The sequence below is a fragment of the Antechinus flavipes genome, chromosome 4 (assembly GCF_016432865.1).
Source record: "Antechinus flavipes isolate AdamAnt ecotype Samford, QLD, Australia chromosome 4, AdamAnt_v2, whole genome shotgun sequence".
Classification (NCBI taxonomy): Eukaryota; Metazoa; Chordata; class Mammalia; order Dasyuromorphia; family Dasyuridae; genus Antechinus; species Antechinus flavipes.
Genome location: NC_067401.1, coordinates 171,620,316 through 171,648,105, shown reverse-complemented (window position 1 = coordinate 171,648,105; position 27,790 = coordinate 171,620,316). Strand labels below are relative to the sequence as shown.

Genomic DNA, 27,790 nt, shown 5'->3' with positions numbered 1-27,790 from the left:
CAGAGGAAATCTTGCTGAATATAAATTAAGCCCATACAGTTAAAATTTTGTTTACTATAACTGTTAGTACTCTGTTAAACATTTTAATTAGAAAAAAATAATATATTAACATATAAACAAAAATTATGAATCTAGTCAAAATTCAAATTAAAATCACTTTAAAATTATTTATTTTTGCATTATTTCATTTTAGGACAAATCATTGAATAGTAGGAGAAAGGAATATAACATTTCCTTTTTTTTTTTTTAAAGTAATTTAGAAATAAATTTGAATCGTTAGGAGAGAAATTATCTTGTAGATATGAAAATTATTAGGTAATCTCTTTAGCAAAATACATTTTGTTTATGTAAATATTCATGTTCTAAAGTAACTGAATTTGCATAACACTATGTAGATAGTCCTGATCTCTTAGATATTGAATTTAGTGTATACTTTGCTAATACAAATGTAGCCTTTTAATGATCATTAAAATTAGCATCATTTTACAAATCTTTTTATTTTCTTATTCCTTTAGATTTTTTTCACTCAATTTGTAAATCAGTTTTGACTTCTAAAAATATGGTGCTAATTTTAAAAAATATTGGAACTTCAGTGTTTTATTTCAAATTATGGAAATATTGCATAGTTGATTAGGATAACAATATACCGAGTAGCAATTGGTTTCACTAGAAAAAATAATAAAAAGTGTTGTAGTGGATCTTGGCTGTTGAGTTCATATTTTGAATATTCATATTTATCATGCTAACTTTTTGATTTCTGTTTTCAAGTATATTGAAAGCTTTTCCTGTATTAGGTTCATTTTCTCCTGCCAGCTACTCTTAATTTGCCTCTGAAGAATATTTTGTGCACAATTTTATTTTTCAAGTCTTTAGGAGAAAAAGGAGGTTACTTTTAGGGGGAGGGGGTAGAAATAGGAAAAGAAGAAAGGAGAGAAGACTGAAGAAAGGACTAGAGTTATAAGGGAACAGACTTTGGGATTGGGAGAGTAAATACACAAAGCAAAGAAAGATAATACAGGTTTTCACATTTCATGAAGAGAAAAAAATTGTTTGAATGTATGAAAGGAAAAAACTTTTTTTTTTTAATGTTTACTTTGTGGCAAGTGCACAAAGTGCTGGAGATATGAATACAAAATTAAAAATGGCTCCTGCCAATAAGGAGGTTTTGTTATGGTCAGAGGAAAAAGAAAATGTACTGGGGTTGATAGCTAGGGAGAGAGATGTCTTAGTTTGGAAAGTTACTAATATAGTAAGTAGAACCATAGAGGAACAGTGACAAGAGTTGATAAAAGTTCCCAAAATTGGAAAGGGAATGACCAAAAATCACCATGGGAACTGGTAAGGAGAAATTAGGGAATTTCATTAAAAAATGGACTCCAACCTAAATATAATGACTGATTAGGGGCAGCTAGGTGGTGCAGTAAATGGAGAACCAGTCCTGAAGTCAGGAGGAAGGAGGACCAGAGTTCAAATGTGGCCTCAGAACTTAACACTTCCTAGCTGTGTGGCCCTAGACAAGTCACTTAACCCCAATTGCCTCAGCAAAATATAGATAGATGACTGAGAGAAGTAATCCAGCCATGAAATGGTTAAGTCATTCAAAATCCTTGTTTAACATTATAGAAGTAAAAGAAATTGCCATGGGAAAAAAGTATCAAGTACAGAACTTTGAAGGATCTTGAGAGGTCTGGAAGGAAAACAATAAAAGTGCCTTATGTGGTAGGCAGCGTGCTAAACACTTCACAAATACAGCATTCGATTTTTACAATAATGCCATTTTACTATAACAATAACAATAATTATAATAATTGCTAACATTTATATGGCACTTTCTATGTCACGCACTGTGCCAAGTGCTTTATAGTTACCTCATTTGATCCTCAAAACAACAGTGGGAATTAAGTGCTTTTATTATCCCCTTTTTGCATTTGAGAAAACTAAGGCAGATGGTAAGTAAGTGACTTGCCCAAGGTCAAACAGCTAATAAGTGTTTAAGGTTATGATTGAACTTGGGTCTTCCTGATTGAAGGTTCATTGTACCAATTAGCTGCTTCTAAGAGTAGAAAGTCAGTATTTAAAAAAAAAAAAAAAAAAAAGATTGTGAAAGTTCAGTTAGAGGAGGAGAATCATAAGAATAATGTTATCTCCAATGTCAAGAAAGGGGAATACCCAGAAGGCAATTGGGAGACAGGCAGAGCAACAGATTCAAAAGCTATAGAAAGAGCTAGGAGAATTAGGGCTGAAAAAGGTCTTTTAGATTTAGTTCATTGAATAATGGAAAAAAGAAATCAGAGTCAGGGTCAGCTAGTTGGTGCAGTAGATAGAGCACCAGCCCTGAAGTCAGGAGGATCTGAGTTCAAATCAAGCCTCAAACACTTAATACTTCCTAGCTATGTAACCCTGGGCAGGTCATAAATGTGGTGTTTTTCTTCTTTAAAATAATAATAATGGTTCTCTCTGGGGGAGAGCAGGTTTCTCAGGGAGGTTTTCTGGAGGCAGCCTTAGTTTCAGTCAAAAGTAATAATCACCCAAATGCAGCCAGGTGATAAAAGTTTAAACGTTTATTTTCTCCTTCCAAAATAGCCCAGTTAGTTGAGGCCTATCTCTCTACTTGGTTCCAAGAGCTCCCTCCAAATGTCTCCAAATCCAAAGGTTTGTCCTTCAGCCTCCAGCCAGCCAGTTGGAAAATGGAATGAATCTCTCTTGCTTCTGAGAGAGGGCTTCTGGCTCTCAGTCTCCCAGAGTGCTTTGTATCTGTCCCAGTGTGCTCCTCTCCAATCTAATTCAGCTGAACTCTCAACTCGTAGCTTCTTCACTCTGAAAAACTTTCTTGACTGGGCCATTGAAGCTCTATTTGTGCTCTTTAGAGAGAGGGATTATGGGTTTCTTCCCAGAGTGCTCTCTAGCCCTAAGAGCTTCAAGGGAGGTGTGAATTCACAAAGTTACAAAATTTACTTTGTGAATCTCCCATACTTGTGAATTCCAATGAGTAAAGGTGTAAACACAAGCATTGTATCAATTAGTTCTACTTAGTACCTTGTTTTATGTTCTGGCCCAAAACATCTCAACTCTAATGACTTAACAGTTTGTAAAGATTCCAACAACTTAACCCCAATTGCTCCAGCAAAAAAAAAAAAAAAGAAAAGAAAAGAAAAAAAGAAATCAGATCTTAAGGTGATTAAGGAGAAATTAAATAATGAGGAAAAGAAGTTATCTTCTTTATATGTAAGTATGCCTGGTTTTTTTTCCAGAATTTTTATAGAAGGTATTAAGAATCACAGTTTCTAGCAAGTTCTTTGTCCCATGATCTAGCTAGTCAACAATATTAAATTTCCTACACAGGAAAAAAGGTGGGGTGAAATGAAGGGATCATTAATCAAAGAGAGGATTTCAGACATTCTTTATGAAAATACTAAGGCTCAGTAAAAATTTTAAAATACAAACATATGTTATGTTGGTAGTTTGAAATTGCTCTGGTGATTCTGGAAAGCAGTTTGGAGTTACGCTTATGTGTAAATCTTTTAATCCATTAATCCATAATATTAAGCTTGTAACAAAAAAGATCAAACAAAAAAGGAAAAAATTCTATATACCAAAACTATTCATAGCAACTCCTTTTGTAGAGAGAATTAGAAATGAGGAAAATGCCTATCAATTGGGGAGAGGCTAAACAAATTATGGCATATGAGTGTAATACAACATTTGTAAATTGTAAGAAATTATGAAAGTGAGAGATTCAGAGTAACATAGATGTGTTTCAAAATAAAGTAGAACCGAAAGAGTAATTTATACAATAGCTACAGCATTGTAAAAAATAACTTTGAAAAATGTAAGAACGTGGGATCAGTACAGTGACATTTCAGATGCCACAAGATTGATAAATATGATGATCATGAGATATAACATGAAATATATACTTTCATATGTGGCCAGTATATGAATTTGTTTTACTTGACCATTCTTAATTTGTTACAAGGAAAGATTTTGGTATTTTTTTTTAATGGGGTAAGAAAGAGGGTGACTGTGTGAATTAAGAATGGGAGAAAGATCATTGAATCTTTTTTTTTTTTTTTTTTTTTACGATAGAGGAAACCACAGACAAGCAATTCAGCTTTAACTAACATGTTAAAGCTCTTATACGCTTTTTTTAAAGGATCTCATTCTAACAATCCACATAGAAGCCACCAAGTGAATAAAGAAGGCTCATTGGCCACAAGTCCTGGAATATCCAATTCCAATTGGATCCAATATCCAAAAAGTCAAAATTGCAGGTTACTGAAAGGACAGTGGAGAGATACATAGTGGTCATCAATCAACTGCAACATATCTATTAATAGGTTTGATCTAGTCAGATAATCTGAACAAAGGATACTATTCAAATTTACAATGTTGCTGCTATAAAAAGGCAACTGATGACTTTCTTATTCCCCAAAATCTTTGAGATTATTCCACACATTTCATATTTCAAGTAACAAATTGTACATCATCTATTTCAAAGTAGCCATAAATGGAATAGTTAGCCAGTTATTTTTTTTTAATGTGCTAATAACAAGTAAGTAATTAATTTTTGTGCTTCATTGAGCTCTGGTAACTTTGACACCCAGAAAAATATCCTAATTGGTACAATATCCTGTGAAAAATTGATGATACAATATGCACGAGAATCATTTGGGTGTGAAGGGGTATCATGGCATAAAGGATTAGGTCCTGAAATTAAAGTCAAGAAGACCTGTGTTCAAATCCTATCTCATTCATTTACAAGCTATGTGATCTCTGTGCAAGTCATTTCAACTCTCTTTGCTTTGGTTTCTTCATCTGTAAAATGAGAGGATAGGACTAAATTACTTTTTCTTGCTCTAAATTGATTATGGTATTGATAAATTTTGATTTGTACCACTGGAAAAGAATATTCAGATTCAGAATCTCATCACTTAAGAAGAAAAGATAAAAGAGGATTGAAGTAAGATTTCATCAAGGTGAAATACCACCACCTCCCCTTTAAGTATTCACAGGAACCAAATATATTCATAAACAAATTAGAAGGAACCAGTAGAATGGGTAAGATTAAATGAGCATAAAAAGTATGAGCTGCAGCAAATTCCTAGAAAAGATAGAAGCTTAGATTTAAGAGCATTAATTGAAGAATTCTTTTATCTACTTAATAACTATGACTTAATTCTCCATTTTACCATTATAACACATGAAGATAGTTGTCTCATATTCTTAATCTTTCCATCACCCTCAGATGTTATATTCCTACACTCACCAACTCCAAAATTCCTTTAGCTCATTCTGTTTTTTTTAATCATTTCATCTTTTTTTTTTCCTCTCCCTTTATGATTCTCTGACCCTATTCTTTGGCTTTACTATTATCCTCAGTCTTCCTCTCCACAATTCTTTCCCAAGCCATTACTCTGCACTTGTATTCTACTATCTCTCCTATCTTGCTTGACCTCTTGGTGAATCAATTCTAATATTTCCCCTGCTCAAAAATTTCTTGTTCTTTTATTGTATCACACTCCTGGATTAACTCCCACATTTCCATTTTTTCACTACTACTAATGTGCTGCTTTAAAGAAGGTAGGGGAAATAATAAAACTTTGTTGATTGGATCCACTACAAATTTATGTTACCTAATTTCATTTGGACCCTCACTGCAGCAAGGCAATCTTTTCACTTCCCAAATCAATTTCCCACTCCCATTCACCACAGAAACTATCTTAAATTTTTTCATCCTTCCTCAAGCCTTTCATGATACCCCCAGTCTCTCGGCTAAGGATCTCAACTCATATTTCATCAAAATATTTGAAGCTATTTGTCATGAGCTCCCTCTTTTGCCCTCATCATCACACATCTCTCAGATATCTTCCTTCATTATTTGTTCTTCTTGTTTTGTGAAAGATAATCTTTCTTCTTGCCTAGGCAAACCCTTCTACATGCCCATTTGGTTATATCCCATTCCATCTTATCCAGCTGATTTCCCCAAGTATCATTCCTACTCTTTCATCTTCAGTCTTTCCTTATCTAGTGATTATTTCTCTACTGCCCACAACACATTCCTTTCCCTCACTCTTATGTAAAAAAAAAAAAAGTCCTTATTTTATCTTTTCATCTATACCTGCCCATTCTTAGCTAAACTTCTTGAGAAAACTTTGTATAGTTACTGCCTTCATTTCCTCTCCTCTCTTCCAAACCTTCAGCCATTTTATATATGATTTCATTCAGTTGAAAAATCGACAGTTATCTTAATTGCTAAATCTAATGGCCTTTCTTTACTCTTCATTCTTCTTGACTTCACTGAAGCCTTTAACATTGTCAATCACCCTCTTCTGGAGGTCTTCTCCTTTCTAGGTTTTTGTGGCATTTCTTTGTCTTGGTTCTCATAACATCATTTTCTTCCATTTCTCCTACTTTGCCTGTCTGACCCTCCCCTATTTAGTCTCCTTTGTTGAATCTTCATCTATGTTAGGCTCAGATATCTGTCCTTGAAGGCATTATCTTGGACCTCCTTTTTTCTTCTATACTTTATAATTTGATATCATCAGTCCCCTTGCATTTAGTTATCACCTCCATACAAATTATTCCCAGATTGTTTTTTTCAGGATTTTTTTCCCTCTCTCCTGATTTTTCAGTCATATCATATCACCAATTGCCTTTTGAACATCTCAAACTAGGTAGGTATCTCTTAATACACACACAAAAAAAAATCATTATCTTTCCCAAAAGTTCACTTTTCCAAACTTCTCTATTATTATGGAGGGTAAAACAATCCTCCCAAGCCCCCAGTGCTTTTCCTGACTCATTCTTTTCTCACTCCATATTTCAAATCTCTTGCCAAATCCTGTTATTTTTATCTTTACAGTATCTTTTGTATTTAAAAAAATTTTTTTTTCTCCATTCATAGTTACACTCTAGTTCAGACCCTCATTTCCTTTTACATAAACTATTGCAGTAGCCTCCTAATTTCCCTCCCTCAAACTGTTCTCTACTCAGCTAATACAATGTCTATACCAAAGTACAGTTGTAATCATGTCGCTCCCTTTCTCAATTAACTTTAATGGTTCCATATTGTCCTCTAGAATTCAATATAAATTCCTCTAATTGACTATTAAAGCTCTTTATAATCTATGTCCTTCCTAACAACTTTTTGCATTCCTTGCATACAACTTATTGTTTCCCCACTTCATGATATTTTACTACCCGTTCCCCATGGTTGGAATGCATGAATTTGTGGTTAGCAGAGAAAAAGTCATTAGATGAAGAAAGAGTAGAGAAAGTAAGGAATATGATTGGGGAAATCTGCTGGACAACATGAAATGGAATGTGATCAGTTCATGTAGAAGGGCTTACTTTGGCATGGAGAAGGGCCATATTTTAATGAGGTAAAAGATTTAATGAGAGAAGACATCTAAGTAACATGAAAAGGAGGATAGATGAAGGAATTCATGACTAATAGTTTCCTTACCTCCTAATTTACTAATCTTCAAGACCTATCTCAAATCCACTTTCTATAACAGTTTTTTTTTTTTTTTTTTTTTACCCTCTGACACCTCCTATACTGTGTGTATCTTAATGTACAATTGTTTTGGGGAGTTTTCTCTCTTATTATAAGATCAGCTTCTTGAGGGCAAGGTTGATGTTTTTGCATTTCTTTTTATCTCCAGTATTCAACATAGTACCTGTCACATAATAGACATTTAATAAATGTGTTTGCTTCAGTTTCTTCAGTGAAATAATAGGTCTTGGGAATAAGGCATAGAGATAAAGAAAGATCCAGAATGAAACTATAATGTTCATATATTAATATAACTTATTCTCTCAAATTTTACTATATGAACTATAATTTCCATCTCTTTCTTCCTGCCACAACAGTAATTAGCCTGTAGGATAAATGAGAGCCTGCAGTTGTCACATATTAAGATGTTTTATCATATTGCCTTACACATATTTGCATCCTTTTATCTCATTTCTCCCTTCTGCCCATCTACATTTCCATATGTTTAATGCCTGCTATTGACATAAGCATTATTATTCAGCCTTTCTAAATAGCCCCTCAAACCCAAAAATTTTTAAGCCTTTCATTTTACTTTCTTACTTACTTCAGCCTACCAGCACAGGGCATGAGATGGAAATACATTGGATTAAAAAGTACTATAAAACAAAATTTCTCTTCTGCAATACCAGTGCTATTACATAGGTTGACCTATTTGTTCTGGCAATATCATCATATCCTAATAAGTTAACAAACTGAGGTTTATAAAGTGGGGGAGGGGAGTAAGAGAAGATGATGAAAGTGATGTTCACAACTCATAAATATATGAATGTGCAGTCCATGAGAGTGTCATAACCCATAAGTAAGATTCTCTATTGCAGAGGAGAAAATAGCAATAGTATTGGAACAATAGTGATAAATATAATTATACAATAGAATATTTACTTTATGAGTTGAATTAAAAAATATTAGGGTACATTTTGCTTATTAAAAATGAAATCTAAATGAAAGTTGCTAAAATTCCTATTGGAATTTTAGCCTTCTCCTTTTACAGGTGAGTGATTGAGGCCAAGAGTATTGAGTGCAAAGTCACAGCTACTAAGCATTCATGTCAGTTTAGGGGCTTTATATTAAATATAAAATTTTAAGTTCCATTGAAAGACTTTTTTTTGGATAAGTTTCATAAGAGGCAGTAGATAGAAAGCTAGCCTCAGAGCCAGGAAAACCTGGGTTTATTTCCTGCCTTTGATGACATTGGCTATATAATCTTAGCTAGTCACTTAATCTCTTGTGCTTCAGGCACAAGTTTCAAGAAAAATGAGGTCTGAGAATTTCCTCATCAGGGAACTTCTTATAGCTCTGTCCCAATAAGCCACTTTCAGTACCTATTTTGTAGGTAAGCTAGTACTTTTTTTATTTTAGATATAAGTTGGGCTTCTTTTGTCTTGTGCAGAAAATATCAGAATAAATAGATATTTTATGATCCTGAACAGTAGTCCATAAAAAATTTGATAGGTCAAATGGGTGAACTGAACCACATCTGAATTTGAGCACCTTTTATGATGGTCTATCTTATGATATGTAGTTATGATTTGCAAATTTGATACCCATAGTTTGCTACCTATTTTCAGAAAAATATAGTTCTTGTTCCTGTGAAAAGAGACATCAGTGGCAGAATCAATACAAAGATAATTTTTGTTTGGTTTTTCCATTGCAATTTAATTATAATTATATATTTCAAATGTCAAGTAAAGTTGATGTGGCAAGACCAAAAAGAATTAGAGACAAGATAAGTTAAAGCAGAAGGGGGAAAAAAGATAAAAATGAATATATATAGCCAAGGCTATCTTGCCTATTTAAACTCACTATTTGACATTTTCATTTTTCCTACTTTTTCAATTTTTCATTATTTTCTTTAGTATTTTTTGTTTTGGAATAGCTTCCTTCCTGAAGTTGAAGAAGACCTAAATTCTAATATGACCTAGACACTTGTTAAATATGAGACCCCAGACAAGTTAATTAATTTCAACCTCAATTTCCTCAGCTGTAAAATGGGGGTCATATTAACCCTACTTCCCAGGATGAGGTATTTTTAGAGCTTCTTATCACAATACCTGGCACATAGTAGGTGCTTAATTCCTTCTTTTATTCTCCCATCTCCACCCCACTCCTGTAATCTTCTCTAGTTAGAATTTCAGCTTCTTGAGAACAGAAAACATTCTCAAATTTCTTTTTGTATCCCTAATATTTAGCATTGTGTTTCACAATATAACATGTGTTTAAAATACTTTAACATTCTATATAATATGGCCCTACCAAAAACATGGATTTAATTATTTTTATAAGATTTGTTTATGCATCACAATCATTATACATTTTGATTCCTATATCTTATGAGAGGAATTATTATACTCCCAAGGAACTGGTTGATAGCAAGGAAAAAAACTATGGACAAAAATATTCCTCTTAGTATTCACACAAGGAAGCTAGGTGCACAACTACTGGGTCTACTGTCAAGAAGACTCCTCTTTGTGAGTTCAAATATGACTTCAAACATTATCTAGCTATTTGACCCTGGGCAAATCATTTAAGCCTCTTTGCCTCAATTATCTCATCTGTGAAACAAGCTGGAAAAGGAAATGACAAACCACTTCAATATCTTTGCCAAAGAAACCCTAAATAGGACCAGCAAGTGTCAGATATAACCGAAAATGGCTGAATAGCAATATTAAAGCATGTACAAAGCACTTAAAAGTTCATAAAGCATTTTGTTTAAATATTATATTTATTATATTGAATTTATTTCAAATTAGTTATTTTGAAAAAAAGATTTATGTTATGAAAATAAACTAAATTAAATTTATATTAATCATATTAAATTTTGCCTTACTTGATCCTTGCAACAAATCTTTAGAGATAAATGCTAGTGTTAACCTCATTTTACAGATGTGGAAACTATGGCCAAAGATTCATTGAGTAATTTGCCCAGGGAGGGTAACATAGCCTAAGGTTTGAACCCAAGTCGTCTGTTTACTGAACCACTTACACACTACAGAGTTTGTGATAACAAAAAGCTGGAAATAATGTGTTCAATAATTGAAGAATTGCTGAATAAACTTCAGCATGTGAATGAAATTAATATTACCATAAGAGTAATGAAATGTAGAGAATTAAGAAGCACTTGGAATGACTCATATGAAATATTATAGAGTTATAGAAATCAGTGTCTCCAAGCAGTGATATAAAAAGTTTCTGGGAAATGTTCTTTAGAGTAGTTTGGGTGTGTTTTAGGAAAAGTATATCAAAACAAATTATCATCTTTTTAAAGAAGTCATATCTAGAGAAAAATCAGATGGTTAAAAAAGAAAAAGAATGCCCACAGTTGGGAAGAGTGTAATTATTTTCTACAGAATTTAAGAAATCTTAGAAATCATCTAATCCTAACTAGACCTGCCAGACAATCCCATCACCATTTTTCCAAACAAAAGGGAATCCAGCTTTCTCTTGAAGATCACCAGCGAAAAAGAATTTATTAAAATGCCCAATTCCACTTTGAATTTAGTTCTACTTATTGGAAAGTTTTTTTAATCAAATGGAGCTGAAATTGTTCCCTTCAACTATCACCCAGCACTCCTAGTTATAGCTATATGACCAAGCAAAGAATATTTGATATTTCTTTTACACTAACAACTCTTTCAGTATTTGAAGGGAACTATCAAAATCTACCTAAATTCTCAATAAATCAACATTTATTAAATGTCTCTACTTTATAGCCAGCACTGGACGTACAAAAAAGAGGCAAAAGTTAGTCCCTGATCTCAAGGAACTAATAGGATAGAGAACATGCAAACAAATATACATACAAAGGAATCTATATACAAAATAAGTAGGAAATTATAAAAAGAGGCAAAGCACTGGAATCCAATTTGGGGGGCTTAAAGGAAACCAGGAAGGCATGTAGCCAGGCATCTGGGTGGCCAGAGAAATGTTCAGAGCCAAGAGATGGAGTATTTTGTTTATGGAACAACCAAGAAGTCAGAACTGAACAGTACCTGTTGGAGAGGAAGATATACAAAGACTAAAAAAGGAGAGGGGATTAAGTTATGAAGAACTGTGATGCTAAACAGAGAGTTTTGTTTTTGTTCCTGGAGGCAACAGGAAGTCCCTGGAGTTTTGAGTTTGGGGGAGGGAGATAGGGGAGGTTTGACATTATTAGACCTGTGTGGTAAATAACATTAGTAAGTGAATGTTGGGTGGATTAGAATGGAGAAGAGACTTGAGGCAAGCAAACCCCAACAGGTTTTTTAAGTTATCAAGGTGTGAGGTGATGGAGGACCGAATTGGAATGGTGGAAACATCAGAAAAGAAAAAAAGAGCTTTATTCTAGAAATGATGTAATGGTGGGATTGACAGGCTTTGGCACCCAGTGGGATATGAATGGTGAGAGATAGTGAAGAATTCAGAATGACTCCTAGATTATGAGCCTTAGGGACTAAGAGATGGTGTTGCTCACTATAGGTGGGTAAGAGAAGGGAAAAGCTGTGGGTGGGGAGGGAGGGTAGGAAGGATAATGAGTTATATTTAGGAGTTATATTTTGAGTTTCATATATCCAGTAGAGATCCATTTTTTAGTCTGTCTGGAAAACAATTAGAGATTTGAGATTAAAGGTCAGCAGAGAGGCTGGAGCAGGAAAAATAAATTTGAAAATCATTAGCATAGAGATGAGAATTAATTCCATATGAGTTAATGAAATCACCAAGTGCCTCTTAAATCCTGGTTATCCTGTTTTTGTCTTTCCTAAAATATAGTAACCTTAACTGAAAACAGTACTTAAAAACCTGAAAATACTTGTTGCCTAACATAAAACCTGGAACTCCCTCATTCTGAATAGAATGCCTCAAGCATCTAGGTTTATATTAGTGGGCAACAGAGATAGACAAGAGCTAGATATCCTATTCACTCATAAAATTAGCCTCTCTTCTAACAAGAGTAATTAAGCAAAACTAATGATACATTTTTGACATAAAGTATGTGACATTTGCCATTAATACTATCTCCATTACTTACAGCAATTGGGAGGTATATTTCACAATAGGGAAATATATTTTATCAACTATTTCTAGAAACACTATATTATTGGTCATTATATTTAATCTGAGTTCAGCTTTTAGTATTTTCATTTGCATTATATTTATCATATACAATCATTCACCTATTTCTACTTTTCTCTACTCTTCATGCAAGTCTTTCCATGTTTCTCTGAATTCCTCATATGTATCCTTTCTTAGAATGCAATGATATTGCACTATTGGATATACTTCTCTATTAAGTCAATAAATATTTATCTCCAGCCTTCTCAGCAAATGGTAACCCTCTGCTCACCACTTTTCCTTTCTTTTTGCCCTCCCAGGGAATCCCTTACCTGATGACACTCATAAATCCATATCATTACTACTTGTACACGAGAAGAAACTTTCTCTTGAGGTGAAAGAGTTTCGTTTTCCACCAGAAGAAGCCTCTTATTTTACTTTTAGTTCTAAATATCTAATGATCCTTCTTTCATGCTGTTATGGTTATCCATCCTTCCATCTCCTTTCACTAGGGCTCCTTAGATGCCCAATTTATTTGGGAATATTTTTCTACTTTATTATAATCTGATCAGTTGGAAGTTAGCACATTCTTGCCAGGCTGAAATGGAAAAGAAGCTGAACCACAAACAGAAATTGGTTTATCTAATCAAATTTATGTGCTTTATAGTTATAGTATTTCTCTGTTCCCTTAACTCATTGAGAGACTGTCAGTGTAGTGTCAGAGCTGTATGTGGCAGAGATAATGTGATTGATCAGAGGTAAAATCTGAGGAATTCACTTTCTCATTCCTGTGAGAATGTAGGGAAGCCAGTGAAGCATTAAATTTGAATTTACAAATGTTTTAGGCTAAAAGTTTTAAAACATCAAGATTTCCCCACATATTCCATTCTTTTTCTTTGAATTATAGAAGTAGCTAGATAGAATAATTCATTTTATGCAATTAGATTGTTTTGTTTTGTTTTGTTTTCAACAAAACTGTTACTGATAGGTCTTGACTCTTATAAGTGAACTGTTTTATACAAATATGTTAAGCCCTTCCTGATGATTTAAAAATCAAAATGAAGAACATATGCCTGTTTTGTTTTTTGTTGTTGTTTGGTTTGGTCTTTAAGTTGAGTGGGACAAGTATAGGCGGTGATATAGACCTGTGATTTAGTTTGGGAACTCAAAGAGTATGTAGAATCTCCCACAACACATGCAGAGTGGCAATTTAGAGGCTTAGAGTTGTCTGAGGCCCAGAGAAATTGTAACTTGCTCATGGGTCAGAGTTCGTCTGTATTGGGTAGAATTTGAACACAGCTCATTCCAAGGTATCCCTTCTTGTTATATTGCTTTATCTCATGGTCATCAAATATTTAGGAATCTTTCCTACTATCTTTTTTTCCCTTTAAAACGGTAAATTGGGCTTCAATTACCTCCTATGCAAATGACTTCTACATCTAGATACCCTGTTCAAGAATTTCTCCTAAGCTCTTATTTCCCATCATAACTGGCCCACATTGTACTTCTCCATCTTAATGATGCATGGCCACGTCAAATTCAGCACATCTAAAATAGAACTCATCTTTCCCCCCAAACCTATGCTTCTTCCTAACTTCCTTATTTTTGTTAAGGATACTACCATCCTTTCAATTATCCACATACATAACTTTAAGATCATTCTTCACATCCAAACAATTGCTAAGTCTTATTAATTCCAACTTCATTTCTCAAATTCATCTCCTCTCTATACTCATGCTGCAGCCAGGTCCTTATCATTTCCAGTCTAGCAACTAAGCACTGATTATACAAAGAAAGGTCCCCAAAACAAGCAATCAAAAACCCACTCCCTATCCTCAAGGAGTTCATAGTCTAATGAAAGAGACAATATGCAAGCAGCTATGTGTAAAAGATTTATATAGAATAAATTGGAGGTAATCTTAGAAAGAAGGCACTAATTTAAGGAGAACAAAGGAAGGGCTTCTTGTAAAATATAGGAATGTAGGGCTCCAGTCTCTCCCCCTTTCCTGTCCATCTTCCACATAGCTACCAACTAACAAAGTGCAAAAATGACCATGTTATTCTCCTGTTCAAAAAATCTCAGTGGTTCTCTGCTATCTTTATTTGGTATTTAAAACCCTTCATATTTAGCCTCAAACTGCCTTTCCAGACTTGTTTCATGTTATTACACACACACACACACACACACACACACACACACACACACACACACACAGAGTATTCCAGCTAAACTGGCCTACTTTACTATTCTCCATATATATCATACTTGTTTCCTATTCTGAAATGATTTCTTTTTCTTTTTGCTCTTGGAATAACTACATCTTTCCAAGTGTCACTTTATTTAGAAAAGCTTTCCTCATCTCCCCCTCTGTTGTCAATGAATACACACACACACATACACACACACCCCTGAAATTACTTTGTTTACATTTTATTTTCCTTCACCAATACAATGTAAGTGCCCTAAGGACAAGGGCTTTGTATTCTTATACCTAGCACACAGTAAGGTATCAATAAATGGTTGTAGAACTGCATTAAATTGAACAAATGAGCTTCAGGACTGATGTCATACTGAAATATGATTGAGGCAACTTATCAAATTTGGGAATGTCAGCCTAGACACAAAGTATGACATTAGTACCTTAATTCTATAGAGTCAGTGTCTGAAGTCAGAAAATCAGCATGGATAAAACCAATGAATAGAGGTAGTAATCTCTGAACCTAGATTAAAGCAGGTACTTTTGTTTTTTCCCCAGTCTTTTAGCATATTACCAGTCCAGGGTTCACAGATATTTTTAGGAGGTAAAAGCAAAAGCACAGTGGCAGCCTCCTGTAGTAGAAGAACCCCTGAACTTGAAGTCCAAGGTCTTCCTAGTCATGGACACATTATCTCACTTATTTCTCCTCCCCTCTCCCCAATTTATGAATGAGGAAAAAGATAAAGTTTAAATTAGAACATTGTACAAAAAAGCATTTTTTAAACTAACAAGGTCATATCAATATGAGTTTCTATTATGAGAAAGAGTAGCAATAATAATATATCCTATCTCTGATAGAGTCAGGATAGAAGTGCTAAGGTTATTTCCTTTTGTAGTCATTTCCTTTTTCACTTAAGTTTTTTTCTTTACTGGCCTTTAGAACTCTGGTTTTTCTAGATAGCTATAGTTGAAAGATGATTATAACAGCAATATGAATTGTTCCACAAAATTCTAGGATAAATTATTTGAGTTAGACCTTTTTTTTTCCCTAGAATTTTGTCAAAATAAAAAATGTTCCACATATCTTTGAGATCAAGGATTTGTTGCATAGTTCTCCTGTTCCTATGCAGTTACCTGAGTAGACTTTCATGGAATAAAGATTATTTTTATAAATCTACTCACAGAAGATTTATGCTTTTAAGGCTTTAAGGAAGCAGCTTTATGATATTCTAAGAACAACTAAATATTATTTATTAGAGAAAATTGTAATGTTCTTGGAATTGTTATTCTGGGCCCTTTGTATACTTGATGGACAAACTAAAGCTACGAAATGACTGTTTACCTGTGTGTCAGGTATCCCAAGTGTTAATCATATTTACTATTAGTTACTCTCTAAATATATTGCCAAGTAACTTTTAGAATGTCCCAAATATTAAGTATCAGACTGGTAAATTCAATTTAATTAAAGTATATTTGAGGAATAGTCATCCCAGTAGAACCACAAACTTCCTGTTTCACCCTTTGTTTGGCTACTGATAGGCCACAATGCAGTAATGAAGTTGTCCAAGAGGACCTTCTAGTATCACATAACTATACCCTAATCAAAAAACAAAAACAAAAGAAAAAAATAGTCCCTACCTTTAAAGAAATTATAGCATGCACAAAATATGTATCTACAAGATATATAGAAAAGTAGATACAAGATATCTGTATATCTAGCAACTGGGGGTGCTGAGAGGGAGGAGAAAGATCAGGAAAGCCCTTCAGCAATTAGCATTTGAGCTGAATAAAACTTGTAAATAAAAAAGTGTTTAGTAGAAATTGTATAGCTCTTGCTAGGAAATAATGGGTCATTTTGATGAATAAGTTTGCTTGCTTTTATTTTTGTATCCTTAACACTTATCACAGTGCCTGGTACATAGTAAGTATTTAATAAATCCTTTATCTTATGATAAAAAGCACACAGTGTTTAGAATATTTGTAAGCCAAGGAGTCTTATATGTTTCCTTGATGTAGCCCCTAGTGGAGCTGCACTGAAGAAATGACTTATTGGAAGGTTAAAGATTAATGTATGTAGAATTACTCAGAAATAAATTAGGGGATTTTAAAACAGCCAATCTTTTGATTAGTGTGTGATGAATTCTCTAGAGTGATAAAATGTATTTGTATTTACATTATTGAAATATATAATTCTGTAAAATATGATCATTGGTTCCAGATGTATGGAAATATGCAGTTGGAATTCAAATAAGGTGACTATTTCAGGGGGGAATTCATTATTACCACTAATGAGAGCTAACTATATTGTCATACAAACTACACCATTGCTAATTAAGTCAGATAAAATTATTAAAAACTTTGTTGAGTAAGTCTTGGCATGTGTCTATATTAAAGGTAATAGTATCACTTGTATTTTTTTTAAGAGAGAATGTCTTTCACTTGTAAGATTAAACCAATTTAAAAATGAGTCAAACTAGCATATGTACACATGATGATGAAATACATTAAACAAACAGTATAAACCAAAAAGCATAGAGGCTAGCTTGTAATTCTTTCAAATTAAAAGCAATAAATGATTGTAGTTTTTAAAACAGTGAAAGGAGTTTATGTGCTTGGTCTGCCATAGGTATAAGATGAAGCCAGAAGCATCAAATCCAGTATTATGTTATATGGGTTGATAGATTAAAAAAAAAAACCATGTAGAGAGAAGGAAGAGAATCCAAATGAGTACAAATGCATCAGATTATTCACCAGATTCAACACATTTGCATTCCAGCATGGTAGAGACAGTAAGAGAAAAGGCGGCGAAGGGACAGGGGTGTCTCAGCTAGGTCTACAGACCGAACATTGTCCACTCTTGGGTAAACATATAATTTCCTGTTTTTAGCTGAAGCACAATCCACATCTTTTGTTTGCTGTGATAACTCAAATAAATTGCCAATTATTTTTAGGACATTTTGTAACTGAGTTATCAGCGTAAACTCATCCAACATAATGGGAATTGAGAATAAACCATATGTGCAAACAAACCCAAGTTCTGCCCTGCTGCTTTTTATCCCTTCCATATACTGAGATAATGATGAAGAGCAGCATATGACTTGTATTTTTTAATACAGTTCTTGAATAATACAGCAGATATTAAGTGCTTAATGTGTTCAAGAAGTAACTGCTGCTGCTTGAAATCAAATCTGGCCTTAAACACTTAATAGCCATGTGACCCTAAGCAAGACACCTAACTTCTGTTTGTCCTCAGTTTCCTCAACTGTAAAATGAAGATAATAACAGCACTTACCTCAAAGGGTTGCTATGAGGATCAAATATTTGTAAAGCAGACAAAAAGTAGCCTCTGCCCTGAGGAATTTTTGGTAATCTGATTTTAATCTGAAAATTAAGAATTAACTAGAAAATCCAAAGAACTAATGTATACACCAAGAAGTATAACATAAAACAAGAAAAAAAAAATTGACCTTATAATGTGATTTCATTAGTTCAGGAAATTCCCTTAAATTAGTGCAGATTTGTATTTGCTCTGCAACATATAATCTTTCAATGTTGCCAAAAACTCTTGAGAGGTTCAGTGTGACTTGCATAGGATCATACTGCCATTATATGTCACTGACAGGCCTCGATTTCAAGTCTTTGTAACTCAGAGGCCAGCCTTATATCAATATCATTATGCAGCCCTGCATTTCAAGACAGAAACTTAGCATTATCATAGTCAGAATGTATAAGTCAAGAAGACTGTAGCTTAAACTTTTTCTTTAAAAGATTTATAGAACTAGTTTTCAACACGAGGTTCCAAAGACCTAGAGGCTGTGGAATTATAAGGGATCTGTCATCTATCTCATTAAAAATATGTAAATTCACCCTCTATAGACTGAATAATATGTCAATAATTTTTTTATAAATTCACATAGTTGAATATGATAAAATATATATTCATGTGAAAGGCTTACTAAATTCATGGTACACTAATCCAGGAGTTTGGAAGACCTAAGTTCAGATGTGACCTCAGATACTCACTAGCTATATAATCCTGGGCAAGTCATTTAACCTCTGTTTGCCTCAATTTCTTCATCAATAAAATGGGAATAATAATAGCACTTACCTCCTAGAGTTTTTGTGACAAATGAGATAATGATGGTAAGGCACTTAGCAACTGTACTAAATGTCTACCATCATTCTCTCATTTACTTTTCACCTGGAACAATGTAAATGCTATATAAATATTTGCTATTATTGTACTTAATGTTTATTATGTTTTTTTCTTTGAGATTACAAGTAGCACAAAATATTGGGGAAGGGAGGTCATAATATTTTTCCCTTCATAATTCAAAGTCTAAATATCAGAAATTCAGAAGTCCCCTTAACAGATTAAAAAACTTGGTTCACTGGCATTGTTCAAAAAAGCCTAATTTTAGATCTTATTTAATCTTTTTCAGATCTCAGTCATGGTGGACTGGTAGACCAGTATGAAAATTCCCACTGGGGACAGCAACCTACTTTCAGAAGTGAAGCCAACTGCACCTGGGATAAAGTGATAATAATAGACAGGACTGACAAGGAGGCGTGGCCTTCCATTACAATAACCGAGACTGAATCTGCTTCAGAATGTACTACAGACATTGACTCTGCCTCCAACTGTGGCCCAGAGAACAGTAGCATGGCTACAGGGAGTGCCCACGGCAACTTCACTGGACATACAAAAAAAAATAATGGCAATAATAGCGCAAATGGAGCACTCGTCCAAAGCACTTCTAATCAGAGTGCCCTTGGAGCAGGTGGAGCAAATGGTAATGGAAATTCATCCAGAGTGTGGGGTGTGACCACAGGCTCCAACTCTAATCTAGTTCACTGCTCTATTAGTGGTGGGGATGGGAAAATGGACAATATGATTGGAGATAGTCGAAGTCAGAACTGCTGGGGTACTTCCAACTCAAATGCTGGCATTAATCTTAACCTTAATCCCAATGCCAACCCAGCTGCCTGGCCTGTACTTGGACATGAAGGAACTGTGGCAACAGGCAACCCTTCCAGTATTTGCAGTCCAGTCGGTGCCATAGGTCAAAATATGAGCAACCAAAATGGGAACCCAACAAGCACTTTAGGTGCTTGGGGAAACTTGCTGCCTCAAGAGAGCACAGAACCACAAACGTCCACTTCTCAGAATGTGTCTTTCAGCGTACAACCTCAGAACCTTAACACTGATGGACCAAATAACACTAACTCTATGAACTCTTCACCAAACTCTATCAATGCAATGCAGACAAATGGACTGCCGAATTGGGGGATGGCTGTTGGAATAGGGGCCATCATCCCACCCCACCTGCAAGGCCTTCCTGGTGCTAATGGATCATCAGTTTCTCAAGTCAGTGGGGGCAGTGGTGAAGGAATTAGCAGTTCAGTGTGGGGGATCTCCCCAAGTAATCCTGCCACAGGAAATAATAATTCTGGGTTCAGTCAGGGGAATGGAGACACTGTGAACTCAGCATTAAGTGCTAAACAAAATGGATCCAGCAGAGTAGATCCAGCTGTGCAGAAAGAAGGGAATGTAGCAAATGCATGGGATTCGGGGCCTCCTGCTGGTCCTGGAGTTCTTGCCTGGGGAAGGGGCAATGGCAGCAATGGTGTTAGTAATATACATTCTGGAGCTTGGGGCCACTCAAGCCGTAGCACCTCAAGTGGTATGAATGGAGAATGGGGAAAGCCCCCAAACCAGAATTCCAATAGTCACATCAGTGGGAAAGGAACAATGGGGTGGGATAACCCTAGTGTTATCAACCAGAATCCTGCCATACAACAGGGCAATGAACAACTGAACTCTTGGGCCAAAGCTGGCACTAATGGTACTGCAACAAGTGAAGGAAGTAATGACAGTTCTGGAAGTCAAAATGAAGGAAGCACTGGGAGGGAACGAGTTGGAGAAAACCAACGGAGAGATAAAGGAATTATAGACCAAGGGCAAGTCCAGTTCCCAAGGAATGACCTTGATCCAAGAGTACTATCCAATACTGGTTGGGGACAGACACCTGTAAAGCAAAACACTGCCTGGGAATTTGAGGAATCCCCAAGATCTGAACGAAAAAATGACAATGGGACAGAGGCCTGGGGTTGTGCAACTACTCAGCCTACAAACTCAGGGGGGAAGAATGATGGGTCCATCATGAACAGTACAAATACCTCTTCAGTATCTGGGTGGGTTAACTCGCCCTCTGCTGCTGTTCCAGCAAATACAGGTTGGGGAGACAATAACAAGGCACCAAATGGCCTCGGGGGTTGGGGGGACTCAATAAGCTCTACTGCTGTCAATAATGCTGCTGCCAAAAGTGGCCATGCTTGGAGTGGGACTGTAAATCAGGGGGACAAATCACCTACCTGGGGTGAACCTCAGAAACCTAAATCTCAAAACTGGGGAGATGGACAAAAATCCAATCCAGGCTGGACTTCAGGTACAGGAGATTGGACAGATTCATCATCTGCCCTTGGAAATTTGAGTGATGGAAAAAAGAATGGGTCAGGATGGGATACTGACAATAATAGATCAGGTTCTGGTTGGAATGATACAAGATCTGGGACCAGTGGATGGGGTAGTAGCACACATGCTAAAATTAATCCAGGTACAAATTGGGGAGAATCTTTAAAACCTGGTCCCCAGCAAAACTGGTCTAACAAACCCGCAGATAACAATGTGAGTAACTGGGGAGGAGCTGCTTCTGTTAAACAGACTGGATCAGGATGGGTTTGTGGGCCAGTACCAGCCAAACAGAAGGACATTAGCGAGACTACAGGTTGGGAAGAACCTTCTCCTCCTTCCATTCGACGTAAGATGGAAATTGATGATGGTACCTCAGCTTGGGGTGACCCAAGCAACTACAACAATAAAACTGTAAACATGTGGGATAGAAACAATCCTGTAATCCAGAGCAGTACCACAACCAATACCACTACCACCACCACCACCACCACCAGTAGCAACACAAACATGGTTGAAAATCTACCATCACACCAGTCAAGCACTCAGCTCAATCGATCTCCACTGCTTGGTCCAGGTATGAAGAATGTTTTATACTCTGAAAATAGAAAATATTTTTCATCTCAGTACATATAGCATACAAGTACAAATACAGTGTGATGTATCAAAAGATATTTAATTTCTTTTTTTGAAATACAAAGAATTGCAAAGGTGCTTCTATATCTGTGATTTCCCATATCTCTCTATAGTTAATATTAATGTTTTTAAAAACACAAAGTAATCCTTCCACTAAAAGTTAAGAACATCCACTAAAATCAGTGATTTCATTTGTATAATTTTAGTGACAATTTATAGACGTCTTTTTTATTCAAATAAACTAATCACAAGAAAATTACATGGATTTTAACCTTTTGTCTTTTGAAATAAAAATCATGTTAATGGTAACAGAGCCTCTTTTTTTCCCCTAGAATTCTACTATATCTTGAGACTTTTTATCATGGGGATGATTTAGAACACTAGTGTCAGATTCAAATAGAAGACATTATGTTTTCTATTATCTATCTGTATTTATTTATTTTGCTAAACTTTTCCCAATTTTAATCTGGTTCCAACACTAGTTGGCAACTTTATTACAGTGCATTTGTTACCTCTTATCTCAGTCATAGAAATTACCAAGGTGATAAGTTATTTGTGGCCATTCTTTCCTTAATAAGAAAAATAGATTTTCTTTTATTCAGGAACAATACAGCAAAGATTTTGAAGAGAAAGGAGTAAAATAATAATACTTTACATTTAATTGGCTCTCAAGACTATAAAAAGGTATATACTAAGTCCCAGAGAATTTGTAATTTTCCTAAAATCACAAAGCTAATAATGAATCAAATAAAGATTATGAAAAGTATTTTATGAATCTTAAAATGCTATATAGATGTCATATTGTTTAATTGTTATAGTCCAGTACTCTTTATCACCTTACCTCTTTATTGCTAGGCCAGGCAGAAAATACCATATAATTTTTTTCTTATTCTCTATTGTCTGAAAATTTCTTTCCACAAGAAAATCAAATGCCAACAAAAACATTTCTGATAAGAATTGTTTACGGGTTTTTATTTATTTTACAAAGAAAATGAGTGTTCTTAAAGAGAATTTTGCTCTATACCCACTTTTTTGAAAATGTTACCATTAGTCTATGGCTAACATTTTAATCTTAATGGATTTACTATGTTTATTTGTTCTTAAGGGCCACAGGTTAAGGCAATCAGACTGAAAGTTTAGAAAGTGCCAAACAAAAAAGAATTTATTATATTATAGGAAATGGTATGGTACTGCAAAAAAGTAATTTGCTTTGTTTGTATTTAAATTAAATTTTGCATTGTCCATTTTCATTGTTAACTTCCTATTTCTTGTAACTCCTTTGAGATAGGAAAATATAGTTAGTAGCAGGTGGCAGTGGATTTTATTAATCTCCTGGTACTTACAATGACTTTCCATGAGACTAAGCACTAGTATCAGTAATTGAGCTCTTTACAACTGCTACAGGGACTCAGCAAGTCCTAACTTTAATCACTAGAGTTGTTTGACAAGAGCTCATAAATCTCTTACTCTGTCCTAGTGATGGGATTAAACTCCATAACCTAGTCTATATGCCTTTTTTAATGCTTAGTTTTATTTATTAGTACAATATTTTCATTTTTCTTTTCTTTTCATTAATTTTTTTTTTAGAATTTCCATTTTTGTGTTTTATTGGGATTTTTTGATTAATTGGGTTGCTTTTTTAGTTGCATATCCGATTTATTTAAATGTTCTTCCAGATGTAATTTTAAATAAAGACTGTTTATGGGTCTTTAGAAATCCCTTAACATGGGTCTGATTTATAAGAATATTCATTAGTCATTTGTTTCCTTTCTACTCTCTTCCTTCAAAGAGTTGCCCTAGATCAAGAGTTCTTATTCTTCTTTGTGTTGTGGACAATCTGGTCAAGCCTGTGGCCCTCTTCTCAAAACAATGTTTTTAAATTCATAAAATACATTAAATTACCAAGGAAACCAAATCCATTCTAATACAGTTATTAAAAGAGTAAGGAAAAAAAGTTCATAACCCCAGGTTAAGAATCCCTCATCTACATGAAACTGGGTTTTAATCATTTTATTTAGTCTGTTGCAGTACCTAGAGTCACCTTCATACTTTTGCTTTATAAAATTCTGTATTCAAATTGAGATTTTGTACTAAAATTGTTACTCATAGAAATTGAAGATAAACAAAGATTTGCTCGACAGCCTCATTTCCAAATTCATTCAACTGAACCACTCTCTTCAAAAATTTACCAGTGATCTTTTAATTGTCAGATCTGATTGCCTATATTCAAACTTCATTAATGCATCTCTCAGCATTTGCCAAAATTCTTTTCTTGGATAGTTTCTCCTCTTTGACTTTTGTGATATTTTGAGAATACTTGATTCTTTTTCTCTCACTCTACCTGTTTTTTTGCAATCTCCTTTGCTATAGTCATATCATGTATGATAATTGTCTCTGACCCCAGTTTCTGTCCTGGACTCTTTTTTTCTATATACTAGCTCAGATGTAATCTCACCAGATTTTATGGGTTCAAATATCTCTGATCAATATGTCAAGTTCTATTTCCCTAAATCCAGGCCCATAACATCAGCTGCCTAATTGATGTTTCAAACTGAAGGCATCTCAAACTTAATATATCTAAAACAATTCATTTTTTAATTTATATTTGCAGCAGTTAGTACAATACTAATATATATATTAGGTACTTGGTAAATATATATTGATTAATCAACAAGGGATCTATTTCCCTTCATACTTACCCCTCTTCTGAACTTATTATTCTTATCAGTCTTATCAATCACCCATTTCATAACGTCATGTCTTCCTCGACTCTCACTCTCACCTCATATATCCTTTTACCTTAGCCATAGTTCCTTCAATAGGTCCCAGTCTCTTCATTGATATATACAAGCTCTTATCACTTCTCACAATAATTGCCTATTTGATCTCCCTGCTTCTTATTCTGCCCCACCTCAATTCATGCTTACTCAAGAACCAAAATCATTTGCCTAAAGTGCAGGTCTTACCATGTGTTCTATCCTGTTCTTCCCATCTCCTAACAAATTCTAGTGATTCTGTTTTACCTCCAAAAACAAGTATAATTTGTTATTTAAAGTTATTTATGACCTGATTCATTTCTGTCTTTCCATTTTACATTTAAATTTAGGCCCTTTCATGAATTTAATGATTGAGCCAAACTGTTCCTCATGTGTGTTCCTACTACTCAGTGTACCCTCAGGCCTAAAGTCCTCTTCTTTCCTCTGCCTCATCTGCCTTCTTTCAAGACTCAGCTCAAATTCCAAGAGTACCCTCTCAATTCTTCCAACTGCCAAAACTTTCTTCCCTTAAGGTTATCTCCTACTGACTCCAGGTATCTTTTATGTATCTATTTACTTACACAATATATCCCTCATTAGACTATAAGCTTTTTGAGAACAAGGATTGTTCTTGCCTTTCTTTGTATTCCCAGCACTTAGACCAGTTCCTAGCACCTCGAAATTAATAAATTATTACAGTATAGTTGTAGTTCTCCCACATTATTAAGCAGACTATCACTAAGTTCTTTAAGTTATTGCCTATTTGACTTGAATTCAGAAAAATAAATATATGTGGGAGTAGAGAGTGGGGAAGAGAGTAGAATATATGCATGGATTTTTAATTCACAAAAAAAGAATTTCACAGCAAAAAGGATTTGGGGGATTTCATTGAGGAATCAAACTAGTAAGCAAGATAATATTGTCCTGAAATCATAGATGAGGTTTATCTGGCAAAATTATATGAAAGTAAAATGTTGCTAATATCATAATTGCATTAACATAACTGAAAAATGCTACTACAAATAATAATAGCTAGCCTTTATATAGCATTTATTATGTGCTAGGCACTATGCTGAGTGTTTTACAATTCTTTCATTTGATCTTCATAACAACCTTAGGTGGTATTATCATTACCTTTATTTTACAGATGAGAAAACTGAGGCAAACAGAGGTTAAATGATTTGCCCAGAATCACACAGCTAGTAAATGTCAGAGACCACATCTGAACTCGGGATTTACTGGCTCCTGGCCCACTGTAATACTGTTGTCTTAGCTCCTACATGAAACTTCCAGTTTTTCACTTTATTAACTAGTTTCTTCATCAGGAATGATTGGCATAATTCTGTAACTCAATCAATAGTTAGCTTATTTCTTCAAATTTGAATATTTTCCAGTTATTTACATAATAATATAGCATAATTTTTTAATTTAGCAAACATTCCTTGGTGTATTATAATACAGAACACTGCACTGAGGATTGGAGATATGTAAACAATTTTGTCTAATGAAAAGGATGTGGTGTATCTTGTGTACAGAGTAGAATTGAGTAAAGTAGAGAGATTGGTCAAAAAAAATTTATGTTTTTATACCATTTGACAGGTATTAAGATTTGATATGAAGACAAAAATAATATTAAAATGTTTTTGCCATGTTAAATTTGAAGGAAGAGAAAGAAACCAACGGGCAGAGAAGTAGAAAGAAAGATATTCAAGGAATGGGGAGTAAGGTAGGCTTGTGCTGATTGTATGACAGCAGGCACATGCAGGGTGAAATCAAAATCATTCAATAGTAGTAGGGCTGGAATAAAGCATATATAAAGTCAGAGAGTAATTTGAATTAAATTGGAAGGGTCATTTGCAACCAGATTGTGAAGAGTGTTTAAGTATATTTTCTTCAAAAAACTTTGAACAGAAGATTGATATATTAAGGCCTATATTCAAAATTATAACTTCTCATCTTCATGAAAGATGGATTAGGGAGGAGAGAAACTGGAAGTAGGAAGACCTGTGAGAGAAGGCTTTTAAAATAGTACAAGCAAGAAATAATGAAGACAGCAGTGTGAATGAAAAGGCAACTCAGATATCAGTAAAGAACACTGATAAAATGTGGCAACTCAAAGTCAAAAATGATTCTGAGATTTTAAAATTAGATAACTAGAAGAATGTTGAGAAATATGGCAATATAGTTAAATGATCCAGAAATAGTTTCCTTCATATTTTTATTTGAGGTTTCTGGTTTTGTTTGGAGGGTTTTATGTAAAAGATGGCATGGAAAATGACAAAAATACTCACAATTCATGGGCATCTATGAATTAGATTTGAGGCTATCTGACACTCTTATTTTCTCATATTGTTTGTAGTAGACCAGAAAGTAAAATCTATTTTAAGTGGACAAAGTCTTATTGTTAAAAGTTTTATTGGTAGTGTTAAAGTAGTCATCATTCTGTTGCATTTATCCAGAATTCCTCTTAGCAGCAAAAGTTGAAAATTGAACAATTTAACAATTGTAAACCATCCTGTCTCTCTGTCATTCTTTAGGGAAAAGAATATTGCCTAAAATAGAGCTGTCTGCAGGTAGAATGAAGAAAGATCAGCAAGCCCTATCTCTGTTGTAATAACATTTCAGCTGTTCTCATGGCTTAACTTCAGAACTAGAACCCATTGACCTGTCCTAGCCAGCAGTCACTATTTTAAGCCTCCTAACTAATTAAAAATAGAAATGCTGCACTATATCTATTGCAGCTTGTTTTTGTAGGGCAGGAGGTTGAAATAAGAGGCAGAAGTGGGGAAAGGAAATTCAAGTGAGAGATGGATTAGTAAGCATATCTATGCACATAAAAATGAACTTTATTTTCTTTTTCAGCACCAAATGTGTTTTTACTTCTGTTAGTTTTATTGTTCTGTGTGCAATTAAACAATTATTGGTATCCTTTAGTAAAGCTTCCAAAGTATCGATAAGAAAAGTCTGCTAAAAAAGTCATTAATAGATTGAAATAAGATTTAATGCTCTTTTATGTTTGTTATGTTTGTTGTATGTTGTATGTTATATTTAATGCAGCTCACTGCATCTGTAGTATTATGTACAATGTTTAGAAGAGTACTCTCACATACTTCGGATACATTGATACATGATCAGAACCTGTTAC

The 27,790-nt window shown here is 34.4% G+C and overlaps 1 protein-coding gene across 14 annotated transcripts in view; it reads left to right on the top strand.

Annotated features, from left to right (window-relative positions):
• The window catches only part of TNRC6C (trinucleotide repeat containing adaptor 6C), a 281,153-nt gene that overhangs the window by 160,603 nt on the left and 92,760 nt on the right, over positions 1 to 27,790 (top strand). For all 14 annotated transcript variants that reach the window (XM_051995504.1, XM_051995503.1, XM_051995502.1 and 11 more), the window contains one exon: positions 19,224 to 21,830. In XM_051995504.1, coding sequence (XP_051851464.1) covers positions 19,224 to 21,830 — 2,607 coding nt within the window. The remainder of the gene's footprint in view (positions 1 to 19,223; positions 21,831 to 27,790) is intronic.